Source organism: Dipodomys spectabilis, unplaced genomic scaffold (genome assembly GCF_019054845.1).
Source record: "Dipodomys spectabilis isolate Male_0828 unplaced genomic scaffold, ASM1905484v1 ptg000076l, whole genome shotgun sequence".
NCBI lineage: Eukaryota > Metazoa > Chordata > Mammalia > Rodentia > Heteromyidae > Dipodomys > Dipodomys spectabilis.
The window spans coordinates 7,842,791-7,858,342 of NW_024870753.1; the positions used below are offsets into that span (position 1 = coordinate 7,842,791).

At 38.7% G+C, this 15,552-nt stretch overlaps 1 protein-coding gene across 3 annotated transcripts in view; it reads left to right on the forward strand.

Moving 5' to 3' along the window:
• Arhgef12 (Rho guanine nucleotide exchange factor 12) overlaps positions 1-15,552 on the forward strand; it is a 116,914-nt gene that overhangs the window by 90,695 nt on the left and 10,667 nt on the right. For all 3 annotated transcript variants that reach the window (XM_042683013.1, XM_042683015.1, XM_042683014.1), the window contains 14 exons: positions 743-875; positions 1,139-1,174; positions 1,800-1,954; positions 3,135-3,281; positions 4,592-4,677; positions 6,899-7,024; positions 8,036-8,150; positions 9,249-9,349; positions 11,491-11,568; positions 12,902-12,977; positions 13,682-13,849; positions 14,611-14,698; positions 15,159-15,245; positions 15,371-15,450. In XM_042683013.1, coding sequence (XP_042538947.1) covers positions 743-875; positions 1,139-1,174; positions 1,800-1,954; positions 3,135-3,281; positions 4,592-4,677; positions 6,899-7,024; positions 8,036-8,150; positions 9,249-9,349; positions 11,491-11,568; positions 12,902-12,977; positions 13,682-13,849; positions 14,611-14,698; positions 15,159-15,245; positions 15,371-15,450 — 1,476 coding nt within the window. The remainder of the gene's footprint in view (positions 1-742; positions 876-1,138; positions 1,175-1,799; positions 1,955-3,134; positions 3,282-4,591; positions 4,678-6,898; positions 7,025-8,035; positions 8,151-9,248; positions 9,350-11,490; positions 11,569-12,901; positions 12,978-13,681; positions 13,850-14,610; positions 14,699-15,158; positions 15,246-15,370; positions 15,451-15,552) is intronic.

Here is a 15,552-nt window from a genome sequence, read left to right on the forward strand (position 1 = left end):
AAGGAACAAAAACACAAACTAGTTATTTACATTTAGGTAATAATTTAAATTTAGCTATTAACCTTCTTAGTGATAATTTAATGATTAAATATTTATAAAGGATTGGGGGAACATTTAAGATAAGAATTATAAGTGAGCAAAATCTTCAAGGGAGAAAGAGATTAGATACTAGATGGTACCTAAAGATAATAAAGAAGTTGATTAAGTATATGATTGAAAATAATCTAATGAAACTCACTGAAAACTTAAAAACAATGTTGGGGAATGGAGAAAGATGAAGAAAAAGTAATATAGAGGGGATGGATTTGATCAGAGTACATTATATGCTTGTTGAAGGAACCCCCTTTGTGTAGTTAATACTAATGAAGTTTTTAAAAGATAGCAAATCAGCAAAAAGAAGTAAACAGGTATTTACTGTAGTAATTGACATTTAAAATGTGGTTTGCCACATTTGACATTGGAGGTAGAAAGGTGAAAGGTGTGGGGGGTGCTTCTAATCACTCTTTTGAACTCAGCTGTTGGCTTTTAGAAAGCTACTATAAATGAATTCTCAGGGGTATGCATGTGTTTGTGTATTTTAAAGTTTATATATTACACTTTGGGTTCTAGCAAACTTGCAAATGTTCAGATAATAATGTGTCTCTGATTAGGTTGATTAGCATTAGATTGTGAGGCCTATTTGTTTTTTGTAATCAGTAACTTGCCCTCAGTGTTAACACTTTAAATGTCTGACTTTTGTCAGGATCAAAACAAGTTGGAGAAACACCAGTATCTGGAGACTCCTTGGATGGCACACCTCGGCCTGCCAACACTGTTTTCGATTTCCCACCTCCTCCCTTAGACCAAGTGCAGGAGGAGGAATGTGAAGTGGAAAGGTAATTCAGTGAGGTTTTACAAAGGCTTAGGGCACTAGAGATATTCCTGTAATTTGTAGCATTTTTGCCCTGTGCAATGTTTAGAAAGAGCTGGTAGTAAATATTGACTAAGTCCTAAAGTTTTCTTCTGTTATTCAATGTTAAATAATACATCTTAAGGAAGTTTTTATCCAGACATTTGAATCCACTTTTGAGTCTCTTTTATATAAATTTATTGACATACGTGTGCTTTCATTCTCACTCTTTATTCTTCATTATTTTAGAGTGACGGAACATGGAACACCAAAGCCCTTTCGAAAGTAAGTAAATCTTAAATAGCTTTCTTTGTTTTTTAGATTTTTTTGTTTTAATCTTTAAATTGTTACTATAAAGGTGATATACAGAGAAGTAGCTTTCATATAAGAGATCTTTTTCTTTTTCTTTTTTTTTGCGGTGGGGGGGGGGGGGGGGTTCCCGTCATAGGGCCTGAACTCTGGGCCTGGGCGCTGTCCCTCAGCTCTTCAGCTCAAGGCTAGCGCTCTACCACTTGAGCCACAGCTCCACTTCTGTTTTTTTCTGCTTATGTGTTGCTGAGGAATCAAACCCAGGGCCTCATGCATGCAAGGCAAGCAGTCTGCCATGGAGCCACTTTCCCAGCCCAAGAGATCTTTTTTCTGATGTTCCAGTGATAAAGGATAAGAAACCCTGTGTATAATCTCTTAAATATGATAAAAGAATGTCAACAATAAGCCTGACTCACTCAAAAAAAATATATATTTATGGTGTTTAAATATAACCTGTTTAAAACCATTTTGTAGGAGAGGTGAATGTATGGCATTGTGCTAAATCAAATGCAGAAATCTGATTAATTGGTGGTAATATTAAGACTTGTATGCTCTGTTCACCTAAAGCCCTCGGACACAATTCATTGGTTTTTTTCCTCAGGTTTGACAGCACAGCCTTTGGAGAAAGTCAAAGTGAGGATGAGCAATTTGAAAACGACCTGGAGACTGACCCACCCAGCTGGCAGCAGCTTGTTAGCCGAGAAGTGTTACTGGGACTGAAGCCCTCTGAGATCAAAAGACAGGAAGTGATTAATGGTGAGTTGAATTAATTTGTTGCTGTTGTCTATACATGGCACTGTGTTTAACTAGAGTAAGTAAACCCCTCAGCTATGGGGTTTGCTTTCTTTTCCTTTAACTCTTTGTTTTAAACAAAGATGAAATTCAATGAGATGGCTGATTCTCAAACCCTTCCATCAAAATGTATAAATGGTTTTAGGAGTCATCTTTTTCTTTTTTTGCGGGGGGCGGGGAGGGTGGTCCTGTGATGGGGCCTGAACTCTGGGCCTGGGCACTGTTCCTCAGTTCTTCAGCTCAAGGCTAGCACTCTAACACTTGAGCCACAGCGCCGCTTCTGGCTTTTTTTCTCTCTGCTTATGTGGTGCTGAGGAATCGAATTTAGGGCCTCATGCATGCAAGGCAAGCGCTCTACCACTGAGCCACCTTCCCAGCCCATGGAGTCATCTTGATAATTGAAAAGGAAAGAGTATCTAGCTTTGAAGATATTGAGGAGCCATAGCCTTATTGATCTCAAAGTTGAGACTTATTGAGACACTATCCTGTTTTTGCATATAAATGATCAAGAGCAAGGGAAAGCACAGGAGATTAGTGGAGTTAATCAAGATCACACATATAATCAGTGATGAGAGGAAAACTCAGATCCACTTCTTCCTGTATCCTGGTGCAGTGTTCTTCAGTTACCCTAACATGTTTATAGTAGATAGGTGGCATGGATGCTATGCCCTGTACTCTCCCTAGGATGTGATTTGAATAGTTATCTTTCCCATCTCTGACATGGTGAAATTATGGCCTGGCTCTACAATTGAGGATTTATGGGCAAATTGGATAAGCAGAAGTACTATTATTTCTGAAAAAGTCTCAAATTTAAGACTCTTTAATCCTGGAGGTTACATAGTTTCAAATATTCTAGTTATGATAGGTAGGGATTACAAGCAGGTGAATGAGTTTGGGGGTATGCAGTTAACTTTTAAGTATAAAATAATTTGAATGAGTTTTTTTTGTTGTTGTTTCAACTCAGCCACTGTATTGGAGAATTTCATGGAATTAAAATGAGTTCAGAAGCATTCAATCTCTTAACTGCTAAATAATTTATTATACAACTCATTTGCTTCCTAATTCTAACAGAAGACTGTTCCATGGAATTATTCCAAATAAGGCAGCATTTCATCTCTCTCCCTCTCTCTCTTTTTCAACTTAGAATTGTTCTACACAGAAAGAGCTCATGTCCGAACACTGAAGGTTCTTGATCAAGTGTTCTATCAGCGAGTGTCCAGGGAAGGAATTCTGTCACCTTCAGAGATCCGGAAGATTTTTTCAAACCTGGAAGATATTCTTCAACTTCACAGTAAGAGAAATTGGTCTGATCATTATCCCTACACTTCTAATAGAGGAAAGATGGACAATACTTACAGATATCTTGGATACATTTATGTATAATTTTATGTAATTTTGTCAATATATCCATGTTAGCATTTCTAAAATTATATGTGATCACTTAATACAAATAAACAATTGGGTCTTAGGCTAAATTCTATTCCCCATAATCAGCCTTTGGAATACAAAATGTCTTTTTTTTGTTTTTTTTTTGTCGGTTGTGGGGCCTGAACTCTGGGCCTGGGCAGTTTTTCTGCTTATGTGGTGCTGAGGAATTGAACCCAGGGCCTCATGCATGCAACAAAATGTCGACATAAGATTGGAGTCTAAAAGTATTTAAGCTGAAAAATGTGAGAAGTCAAAATTACCTTTGAAATTTTCCTGTCTTAGAATATGCAGTTATATAGTTCTATATAGATAATCCTGTGTAATAATACACAGGATTATTTTTTAAATAGTAATATGTAATATATAATCTCATGATAGGGTGACTTTTAGAAGCTGTTTTATTGCTTCATTGTGTAGAACACGTTTTGTAAATATACTGAAACCCTTTCATAAGACCTTTTCTAGTTCAGTCATCTGGGACTTTTTTTCCCCCTCAGTAGTAGGAATTGCTCTTGGGGCTTGGAACTCTACTGCTTGAGCCATGTTCCCAGTCCCTTTTTTTTTAGATAAGTTTTTGCTAAATAACTTCCTGGCCTGGCCTTGAACTGTGATCTTCCCGTCTCTGTCTTCTGAGTAGCTGGGGTTGCAGAGGTGCATTATGATATCTGACCCCCTTACATTGGACTTTTGAAGATAGCAGTAGAGTGTTCCTCTCTTTATGGGTCACTATATTTTTGTGGTCCTTTTTAACCATTGACACTTTCCAACAAAAATGATGACATTTAAAAATTTGTGGGCAGTCTGTGTTCTATGAGAATCTATCTGGTGCTTATAAAGATGCAGATTTCAGGAAGAACAATGATCAGAATCCCCTGCGCTTTGAAGTTCTTTCTAAACATGGTAGTACAATGGATCCTTCAGGTTACATGCTTATTTGATGCAACACAACTGTACATTTCATGTACTAGCTGCTAAAAATGTTCGATGACTTAACTAGCACCTGTTTCTCAGGTCGAGCTTACAATATCTAGCTGTATACACATCATGTTGATTGTGTATAAGATTAAAAATAGCTGTGATTCTTTGAAATTTTGTTCTTTGAAAATTGAGCTGCTTAGTCCTACTAGTAATTCGGCCTTGAATAAATGTGTCCTTAATTTTGTTTTTCTTTAGTTGGGTTGAATGAGCAAATGAAGGCTGTTCGAAAAAGGAGTGAGACCTCTGTGACGGATGAAATTGGAGAAGATTTACTCACCTGGGTGAGGGCCTTTCTCTTTTTTTCTGGATGAGAGACCTCTCTCTTTTTAGATAAGGAGCTTTTCTCTCTTTCTCCTTTTAACTATATGACAGACTATAAAATCAGTTTCGAGTTAAGTAACAAACCATTCCAAATACCAGTTTACTCATTTGCAAAGTTTAGTGGGAGGCTTTTGGGTTCAAAGTAAGTATTCCCTTGATTAATTAGTGCTCAGGCTAGAGAGTAAATGGATCTTGCTAAAAGTAGGTGGTCCACTTCTTCTGCCACAAAAGTAGAAAAGTGAAAATTTCTTAGTTTTAGTTAGAGAACATTTTGTCAGTGTATATTGGGCTATACAAGGCACTGGGAGCATAGTGACATCCAAAGAGATGTGACTCCTGTTGTCTGAGCTCTCCTCATTATTTATGGGCAGATCACCTGTGGGTTATATAGCGCGTGATCATTATAACAAGAAGGGAAGGAGGCAGGTTGTTGTTAAATGTATAGCAGAGAGACCTGGACTAGAACATATAAGAAACCTTCTAGAGGAAAGTGGTTGACTCTGAAGAAAGTGCTCTCTAGTTGGGGTGAAAATAATAGAACAGTATATGGTTTAGTTCTCAAACTATTAACATAAACAAAACAGGAGTGGATTAGATATGTCCACTGAAATACTTCTTGAGTGAATGCCACATGATGGTGGCAATTCTACATTACATATTTTTAAGAGGTTGCATTGTAGCAAATTAACTAAAGACAATCTTACTGCTTAGATCGGTGGTCAAACCATCTCCGGGCGTCTACTCCTCTAATGGTAGTTCTTTTTACTGCAAAAAGAACTTGATTCAGAATGGAAACAAATCTTAACCAATTCCCACCTTGGTTTTACTGTAAACATTTGCAAGCATTTTCTTGCCTAATGCTTTACAACTACATCCCCAGCCTGAGAGTCATATTTATTAAAGAATAAGAATGTATAAAATTTGACCTATTAAATATCATTTTATTTTTTATTTTTTGGGACCGGTCGTGGGGCCTGAACACTGGGCCTGGGTGCTGTCCTTCAGCTCTTCAGCTCAAGGCTAGCAGCGCTCTACCACTTGAGCCACAGCGCCACTTCGGTTTTTTTCTTTTTGCTTATGTGGTGCTGAGAAATCGAACCCAGGGCCTCAGGCATGCAAGGCAAGTGCACTGAGCCACCTTCCCAGCCCTTTATTTTATGTGTGAGCAACTAATTTAACTAATTTATCTGCAAAAACTCTACAACAGAATGTTTTATAAAATGTGTTATTTATATACTTTTGAGAATATAGGTTTAGATAGGCTCTGATGCTGAGATCTAAGGATTGCAGTTTAAAGCTGACCTTGGCAGAAAAGTCCCCATGAGACTTTTATTTCCCATTAACCACTTAAAAATTGGAAGTGGCACTGTGGCTCAAGTGGTAGAGTGCTAGCCAAGAGCACAAACAAGCTCAGGGACAGCACGCAGGCCCTGAGTTCAAGCCCCACAACTAACCAAAAAACAACAAAAAAAGAATATGGTTTTAAATGAAAGAATATTTAGTAAACTACTTTGTAAATGATAAAGCATTTGTTTGTAAACACAGAAGTTGTATTTAAAAAATAATTTATTTGAATTGTGAAACATTTGTTTGGCATCCAGAAACTTTAGAGTCATGGAATATTCAAACTTAAATTTACAAATTAAAATATATTAGTAATTTTTAACAAAAGATGCTAATGAGCATATGAATCTCTCCTAAGCCAACTCCGCTTCTGTAGCAGTAAAGTGGCAGTGATTTTACTTTATTTCCTCTCTGCCCAGAAGCATGGTACATTTTACAATAAGAAAGCTAGCAACACAGGATTTCCTTCCTGGAACACTAAATGAATGATGTTTGTAAAGGTGTCAGAATCTACAAAAATGAAATTTTAATCTCAGGCTTTTTGTATATTCTCCAGATATCCACTCTAGAGGTGGTGTAGGCTGAAAGGTGGTAAGTTTTGGTAGGCTACAAGCAAGAAATCATTGGCATGTGTTCAGGAAAGATCTGGCGGTATCAGAGTCAGACCTTCTTAGTGGAGAGCCATGGATGGTCCCATAAATCCGCAGTCCTGTGTTTTCTGTCACTTGAGACTGCTTCCTGGAATGTCAAAGGGATTGTGGTTGTCTCTCATGTTATGTGGCCTTATGTAAGCTGAGGATCTCATTCTCTATTGTTTTCCTCACATTCTTGGCACAGTTCAGTGGACCAGGAGAGGAGAAGTTGAAACACGCTGCTGCTACCTTTTGCAGCAACCAGCCTTTTGCCCTGGAAATGATCAAGTCTCGTCAGAAAAAGGATTCTCGGTTCCAGACTTTTGTGCAAGTGAGTTGAGTGAGTCACATAAGCAATGATAAGAAGAAAGCATTAAAAGAAGTTAGTTATAGAATGAACTTAAGGAATTCTGACATCAACTGCTTTTTATAAGGATTATATTTCTGTTAGCATTTTTAAAAAGACGCACATCTGTCAAATTAGTGGAAGCTATAATAAAAATGACTTTAGAATGAGGAATAATAAAAACGTGATTAAGATTAAAGTATTGGATATAGAAATTTATATGGGGTCTTGTATCAGAAGATGTGCCACCTGTACGGTTAAATGAACACTATAAAATCATGGGGGACTGGGAAGGTGGCTCAGTGGTAGAGCGCTTGCCTTGCATGCCTGAGGCCCTGAGTTCGACTCCTCAGTACCACATAAGCAAAAAGAAAAAAGCCAGAAGTGGCACTGTGGTTCAAGTGGTAGAGCGCTAGCCTTGAGCTGAAGAGCTGAGGGACAGCGCCCAGACCCAGAGTTCAGGCCCCACGACCAGACTCCCCACCCCCACCCCCTCACCCCCAAAAAAAATCATGGGTATAAACGTGTATTAGGCCAGAGAAGATTAAATAGCAGACATACTCCTTGAAGTAGCCTTGTATACTGGAACAGATAAGTCTGTAAACTTATCCAGCCTGCTACCTGTTTTCGTAAACAACGTTTTATTGCTATATAACAGGATTATGACAATGTGGTCACATAATGCAAATTTTTCATACCATAGTTGTAATGATTTAGGGATATGACTACAATTTGGCCAGATCCAAGAAAGCAGATCTTAGAGTTGGTTATAGATGCTTTCAGTAGTTGCTTAAACAAACCACTGGATTCGTGATAGAAACTCCCTTCCCCCAATAAGTGATTAGAGGGGAAAGCAAAAGGAGGGTGTGGCAACAGATTGTCTTGATGTTTTTTAAATAACCAAGAAATGTGATGCTATAGACACTTAGGTGAATGGCACATGGTAGGTCGTTATTGTCATAAGGAGAATTACAGACTTACTTTGCTTAACTCTAGGATGCTGAGAGTAACCCTCTGTGTCGCCGCCTTCAGCTGAAGGACATCATTCCCACCCAGATGCAGAGGCTTACGAAATACCCACTTCTTCTGGATAACATCGCCAAGTACACAGGTAGGGTGTTACCACAGAGGTAAAAAAGCTAACAACAAGACAAACAGAGCATGTCCTGCGAGCCTCGGTGTCCTGGCACCTGCAGTTGGATTTCTGAATAGAAAGACTTCCTAACAAGATTTAATCTCATTTTCTGCAACCTGTTTGACTTAATGTAGCCTATGAGAAACTCTTGCAGAGTTCTGCAAAGTGTGAGTCAGGCCAAATCAGAATTACCACCTATTTGTGTGGGAAAACTCTATTAGAACACAGCTGTGCCCATCAGTTTGCACGTTCTCTCTGCTTGGGAGCTCCACTAGCAGAGTAGAGTTGTTGCAATAGGCCGTTGGCTTCAAAGTATGAAATATTTATAATCTAGTCTTTTATAGGAAAAGTTTGTCCATCCTTGCTCTAGCGTCTCCAATTCCATTGAAGGTTTATACTGGGTGTAAGAAATGTTTTGTATCTGTATATGATTGTTTTTTTTGGGTGTAGTATGAACTCAGGGCCTTGTATTTTATAGGCAGGCGCTCCCCCACCTGAGTTGTATCCCCAGTCATTTTCTTTCCTTTGTTAAAGTTATTTTCACATAGGACCTTTGTGCCGAAGCTCGCCTTGCCCTTGGTCCTCCCATTTATTCTCCTCTCATTTGTGCTCCCCTTCGCAGGTAGTTGGGATGACAGGTGCATGCTGTCATACCTAGCAGTCTTTCCGCTTCCCCTCTGTCTCTTCCCTTCCAGAACTTCACACATGCTAGGCAAGCATCCTACCATGGAGTCATCTCTCTGGCTCCCTTTTGCAATTTTGAGGCAGGATCTGTGTAGCTTGGGCTGGTCTCAAACTCACATTTCCCTGCCTCAGCCTCCCAAGTATTAGGGTTATAAGAGTATACCCCCACATGCCTCTGTAGTCTCAAAGTAGCATCATCAGAAATCTCACCTGTCTAAAAACTACATGAATTGAGATTCTGCTATAGGTTTTAATCTGGCATAAAAATACTAAAGGTCTTAGTATGTGCTTCTAACTTTTTAATAAAATGAAATCTCACATGTCTCTGTGTATACACATTTCTTTTTCTTTCTTAATCTCCTTTTACATTTTTTATTTCTTTATATTTAGAATGGCCAACAGAAAGGGAAAAAGTGAAGAAAGCTGCGGATCACTGTCGTCAGATCTTAAATTATGTAAATCAGGCTGTCAAGGAGGCAGAAAACAAGCAGGTAAAAAAGGGAGAGCAAGAAGGTATAGGGTGGTGCTAGAGAACATTAACTTACCATTACCCAGAATCTGAAATTGACTGATTTTGTAATGGATCCACATCAGTTTATGACAAAGTATTAGAGTGTTTTTTTTTTTTTTTACTTTTTTTGTACATTGGTAGCTGCTTGCTTGCTTGTTCATTCAGCAGGCATCTGTACAACTTGCTCTCTTTCCTGGTCACAGGATACAAAGAGGTTGAAATTATGAGCACATGACAGTCGACTCTGAACCTGTTCTCCAACAGAGTAGTCACACATGGCTGCCATCAAGGGCTGTAAAGGAGTTTCAGAGTGATGTGAGCATCTGGCTGGGACCTAGCCTTGTGTGGGGCTTGTAGGTAGTGGCTCTCCAAGAAAGCCTTCTTGTGGAATTGAATTGGAGCCACACTCTGAAGGATAAATAGAAATGAACAAAAACAGTGTAGAAGAGGATGATAGCCCAGAGTAGAGGGAGAAATAGAGCCATGTGTGTGAAAGCCCAGGCATTTTATGCAAAGCACTGTGGTCTGTTTAAGTAATGGAAAGATTGGATGCTATATGTGCACTTCATTCCATGTAAGTTTTATCTTTCCAAAATGAACTATTGTTGATGGTTTACATGCTACAGTATGTAAGGGAAACATACATTTAGGTCTAAAAAATCTATTTTATTTTATTTATTTTTGACTGTCCTGGGCCTTGAACCCTGGGCTTGGCCACTGTCCCTAAGCTCCTTTTGCTCAAGGCTAGTATTTTACTACTTGAGCTACAGCACCACTTGTGGCTTTTTCAGAGTCTCATGAGCTTTGCTGCCAGGGCTGGCTTTGAGCCATGATCTTCAGATCTCAGCCTCTTGAGCAGCTAGAATTATAGGCGTGAGCCCATGATGCCTGGCTAAAAATCTGTTTTAAATGTGTCAAATACTATAGACAGAGGAGTAAATACCGATCGATATGTACCCAAACAAACACGATTGAGAATGACAAGTTTGGGTTAGGTAGGTATTCACTACAAGCATTCAGACTCTTCCATGTACTTATTAGGTTTTGATATTGAGGAAAAGTTAATGTACCCTTTGATCCAATGATTTTAACATTTATTCTACAAGTATAGCTTCATGGATGCACAAATGAATATGTTGAAGACCACTTTATTACAGTATTATTTGTTATTGGCAAAGATTGGAAGTAGTGTGTGTGTCTCTTAGTAAGGCAGAGTTCGATAAATTATATACTTCATTCCCAGAGTTGAATACTGTTGCTTTTGACAAAGTATCATTCTATGGCAATGGGGAACTGTATCCAAGAAACATTATGTTATCTACACACACTGAGGAACACGTGTGTACATTGTTATGATTGGAATGAGAGATATATACGGAAGTAACAAATGAATGCATATATGGATCTATTACTGCACTGCATCTTGTTTTAAAAGGATCTACTCAGGCACATAATCCACATAGATATATGCATATAGTCTATTTGCATAGGATTTTTTCTCACAGGCAACCCAAGAAACGGACATTTGTGTTTGCTTCTTTAGAGAAAGCTGGGAGGTGGAAGGACAGAAAACTTTCTTTTTATTGTGTGCCTTGTATTACCTTCTGAGTTTTGAATTAAGGGCATGATTTTCATATTCAAAAAATAGGCATAAGGTAGTTAGAGGCCAATGAATTTGAAAAGAATATTAAAGAGTGTCAGCTGAAGAGACAAGCGGGAAGGTGGGAGAGTGTAGAGTGCAAAAGCCAAGAGAAGAAGCGGTTAAAGAAGGACTTGAGTTGTCAGTCATGTGCGGCGTTGCATTGAGCTCAGGAAAGTGCAGATTCAAGATTTCCATTTGACGAACTGGGAATGTGGCTCAGTTCCTCGCATGCATGAAGCTCTGGGCTCAATTCCTCAGTACCACATAAACAGAAAAGGCTGAAAGTGGTGCTGAGACTCAAGTGCTAGAGCGCTAACGCTAACCTTAAGCACAGAGAGGCTCAGGGACAGTGTCCAGGCCCTGAGTTCAAGCCCCAGGACTGGCAAAAAAAACCCTCAAAGATTTCTATTTGACTTAGGAACAGAGAGGTCATTGATGACCAAAGCAATGACCTTTGCTCCATTCTGTCTTAATTTCAGCGCCTAGAAGATTATCAGCGTCGCCTTGATACCTCCAATCTCAAGTTGTCAGAGTACCCAAATGTTGAAGAGCTCAGGGTAAGAGATAGTCTAATCATATTTTAAAAGTAAATCAAAATGTACTAAAGACCTGGCAGGGAATGAACATCGTAGTGGGAGTATCCATCATTTGATGGAGGGTTTTTTTTTCATAGATCATCTACATTTATGATTTTATTCTGCCTTTTGAATGTCTGATCTGTGAAGATTACCTTTATCTTTCATTTGAGGAACATCTGTGAGAAAGAACTGTAGACAATAGGAATTGTCAGGAAGATAAGGAACTAACTCTTAGTAAATTTAATTTGACTGTTTCATAGTTTGACTTCTTATTACAAGAACTTTCCACATCATTGGGTAAAGTTCAATAATGTAATTATTTTTCCATGAAGTTCCTAAAAAGCATTAAAGTCGAAACCATTACAAGGATGATAGTAAAGCATTTGTTAATTGCCACTTCTTATGCCTGGGATTTTTATTAATTAACTTATTAAGGTTTTAAGTCTTTTTATACCATTTCAGATGGTTATTTAGTAGTTGTTTTGGCAGATTTGATGTCTGCTTTAGAATAGGCTTCATTGTCATATGTAACAGTTTAACTTAAAGAGAAAGATTTTCCTATTAATAATAAAGGTGCTTGTCTTACTAATAAGTTATTGATAGAACAAGTATGAGTAGTCCTTGGACTCTTCATGATGAATGCTGTTCCTTAAAACTGTCTTTGGAATGAAAACTTTAGGACTCAGAAGCCTCTTCCAGATAAGCACATGCAGCATTCATTTAAGAATGAGCTGAGACTGGGCTGAGAATGTGGCCTAGTGGTAGAGTGCTTGCCTAGCATGCATGAAGCCCTGGGTTCAATTCCTCACTACCACATAAACAGAAAAAGCCAGAAGTGGCACTGTGGCTCAAGTGGTAGAGTGCTAGCCTTGAGCAAATGAAGCTCAGGGACAGTGCCCAGGCCCTGAGTTCCAGCCCTAGGACTGGCAAAAAAAAAAAAAAAGTTAAGAATGAGCTGAGGGCTGGGATGAAGCTCAGTGGCAAAGCGCTTGCCTAGCAAGTACAACGTCCTGGGTTCAATCCTCAGTAACCTCCACCCCCCCCCCCCCCCCAAAAAAAAAAAAAAAAAAAAAGAATGAGCTGGAAATGTAGTGGCCAAGTGCTTTGTAACCTAGTGAAATTTTGGAGATTTTAGATTTTATGTAGGTTATTTTAACATCGACTTTTCCATTTTCAGGACTAATTACAGCAAATGAATGTAGAAGTATCTTTTATATTAAGACAGATTTTGAAAAGAAACTAAATTACATGGAATATCATTCCACTGATGAGATATGCTTGAAAATATTTTGTATATAATTCTCTTTGGCAGAATTTGGATTTAACGAAAAGAAAGATGATTCATGAAGGGCCCTTGGTTTGGAAGGTGAATAGAGATAAAACTATCGGTAAGTCTGATACCAGTTTTGTGTAAAGTAGAGGAAGGAAGAGAACAGCAAAGTTTACTCATGCCAGAGGGAAGAAGAAAGAATCATTCACAGTGCTTGTGGAACACTGATAGAAGATCTGCTTGTGTTATTTTATTAAGTGTGAAGTGTGTTCAATATTCACATAGGAATGAGGAGAAAACTTGGTCATGGTTCAGCTTCATTTCCTTCATTCTTGTATCTAATGAGTATCTGTAGTAGACTTTCTGCCACTACCTGTCAGAACTGTCAGTGGTGGGGCTGGGAAGATGGCTCAGTGGTAGAGTGCTTGCCTTGCATGCATAAGGCCCTGGGTTCGATTCCTCAGCACCACAAAAGCAGGAAAAAAAAGCCAGAAGTGGGGCTGTGGCTCCAGTGGTAGAGCGCTAGCCTTGAGCTGAGGAACTGAGGGACAGCGTCCAGGCCCAGATTTCAGACTCCACAACCGACCAAAAAATTAATAAATAAAATAACAACAACAACAAAAACTGTCAGTGGTGAGGGACTGCCCCTTTACTTGTCTTGGGTTACAGACTGATTCTTCCGTGACATTCAATAAAGAATGAAGACAATATACAAATGAATGTTTGTAAGTTTGTTAGAGTGCCAGAAATAATTTCCTTTATCACATCATTGCAAAGTTTATTACACATCTCAGTGCACCATTTCTGCATTTTTATTTCTAGATCTATATACATTGCTGCTGGAAGACATCCTTGTATTGCTACAGAAGCAGGATGATAGACTGGTGCTGAGGTGTCACAGCAAGATTCTGGCATCCACAGCTGACAGTAAACACACTTTCAGTCCCGTCATCAAGCTGAACACAGTGTTAGTTCGACAAGTGGCAACAGGCAAGTATGCTCACTGGAGGACACTGACTGCTGGACCCTAAAGTTGAATGAGCTATCTGGTGTTCGTTAAGCAGCACAACTAGTCTCCATAGAGTTTTGTTACTTTCATGTACTTAGGAAAAATTGAATGACATTTATTTACTGTTAAGAAAGTAAATTGAAAGTTTATATCCCAAGATTATGTAAGGTGCCTAGGTTCTTTAAGTGATTTTTGTATATTTGAAATTGCTTTGGACTTTATTCCATGTTCCAGTCATTGATAGACAACCAGTGGAGATAGTGCATGGAGAGGTTCTCCAATGAGAGGTTTTTGCTTCTAGTGTATGTTGTTTGATTTGGTGGAAACAAAGCAAATCTGAAGAGGTGGCTGTAGTTGAGTTTTTTTAAAGTGAGTTTATAATGACAAGTTATATTTAGTTGTACAATGAGATCCTTTCAGAACATGTTAATTTCATGCTGACAGAGTAAATGTGTGACCTCTTTTCTTCAGTATTGACTAGACATTCCCAGTAACAACTTAGCCAAGCAGCAGTACAAAATAAACATACAGTTTAGTGATTTGGATTCTGATACTTAAGTGTGTTGTACATTTGGTTACATTGAAATTTATGTAGTGTGACATACTCTAAGTTGCTTACTTAATTTGATGAACTTTTGCAAAGTGAATATGCAACGTTTATCCAAATTAAGACAACCTTAGAAATATCCCTCCTGGTCTCTGATTAAAGTGGTAGAGTAAGTTTTGCCTTATTCTTTTCTAGATAACAAAGCCTTATTCGTCATCTCCATGTCAGACAATGGAGCCCAAATTTATGAATTGGTGGCACAGACAGTTTCTGAAAAGACTGTGTATGTATCATATTTATCTGTCTTGTTGTAATTAATAATTATCCCCAGCATAATATTCCACAAACTTTGTTTTTATAATAGGACTCTAAAACCAAAATTATATCAAAATTAAGTTTTTCCTGTATATTCTTTTAGAAACATTTAAGTGCTTGTTCCCTGTTAGGCTGATTTTTAACATTTTTATTCTGTTTTATTAAAAGTAAATTTTCCCAGGGAAAGAAATTCTCAAAAGTATCCATGAAATTTCTAAGTGGGTGGTGTATCCATAATGTTAGAATTTCCTTTGAAGTATATTTAGACCTTCTACCTAAAAGTAGGTTATCAAAATAAAGAAATTTAACAGTTCCTTCATTCATTCTCTGCTCTCTCCTCCCCTCCCCTCCTTTCCGAACATCAAGGTTGTTCAAGTTTGACCAAGGTATTTCTCTTTTGTTTTGGGGTTCGCTCTCACCTTCTGAAGCTGGCAGGACCTTATCTGCCGAATGGCTGCGTCAGTGAAGGAGCAGTCTACGAAGCCGATCCCCCTCCCGGAGTCACACCCGTGCGAGTGAGTGGTGCCTGTGCTGCAGGGGGATTGAATTTGTGGTTCTGCTCAGAAAAGTAGTGGCTAGTTTTTATATTTGGGTGTAGTGATGTTCATAAAGCTCAAGGATTATTTCTTCTCTTCTCTAGAGGAGACAATGATGAGGAAGAACCACCCAGATTAGAAGTGGAGCGCCGCGACATCTCAGCCCCTGGCCAGCAGAGCCCAGGTGAGCTCCGAGCATGAGCTTTCCCACTCAGCAGATCCTAGGTGAGCTCCGAGCATGAGCTTTCCCTCTCAGCAGAGCCCAGGTGAGCTCCGAGCATGAGCT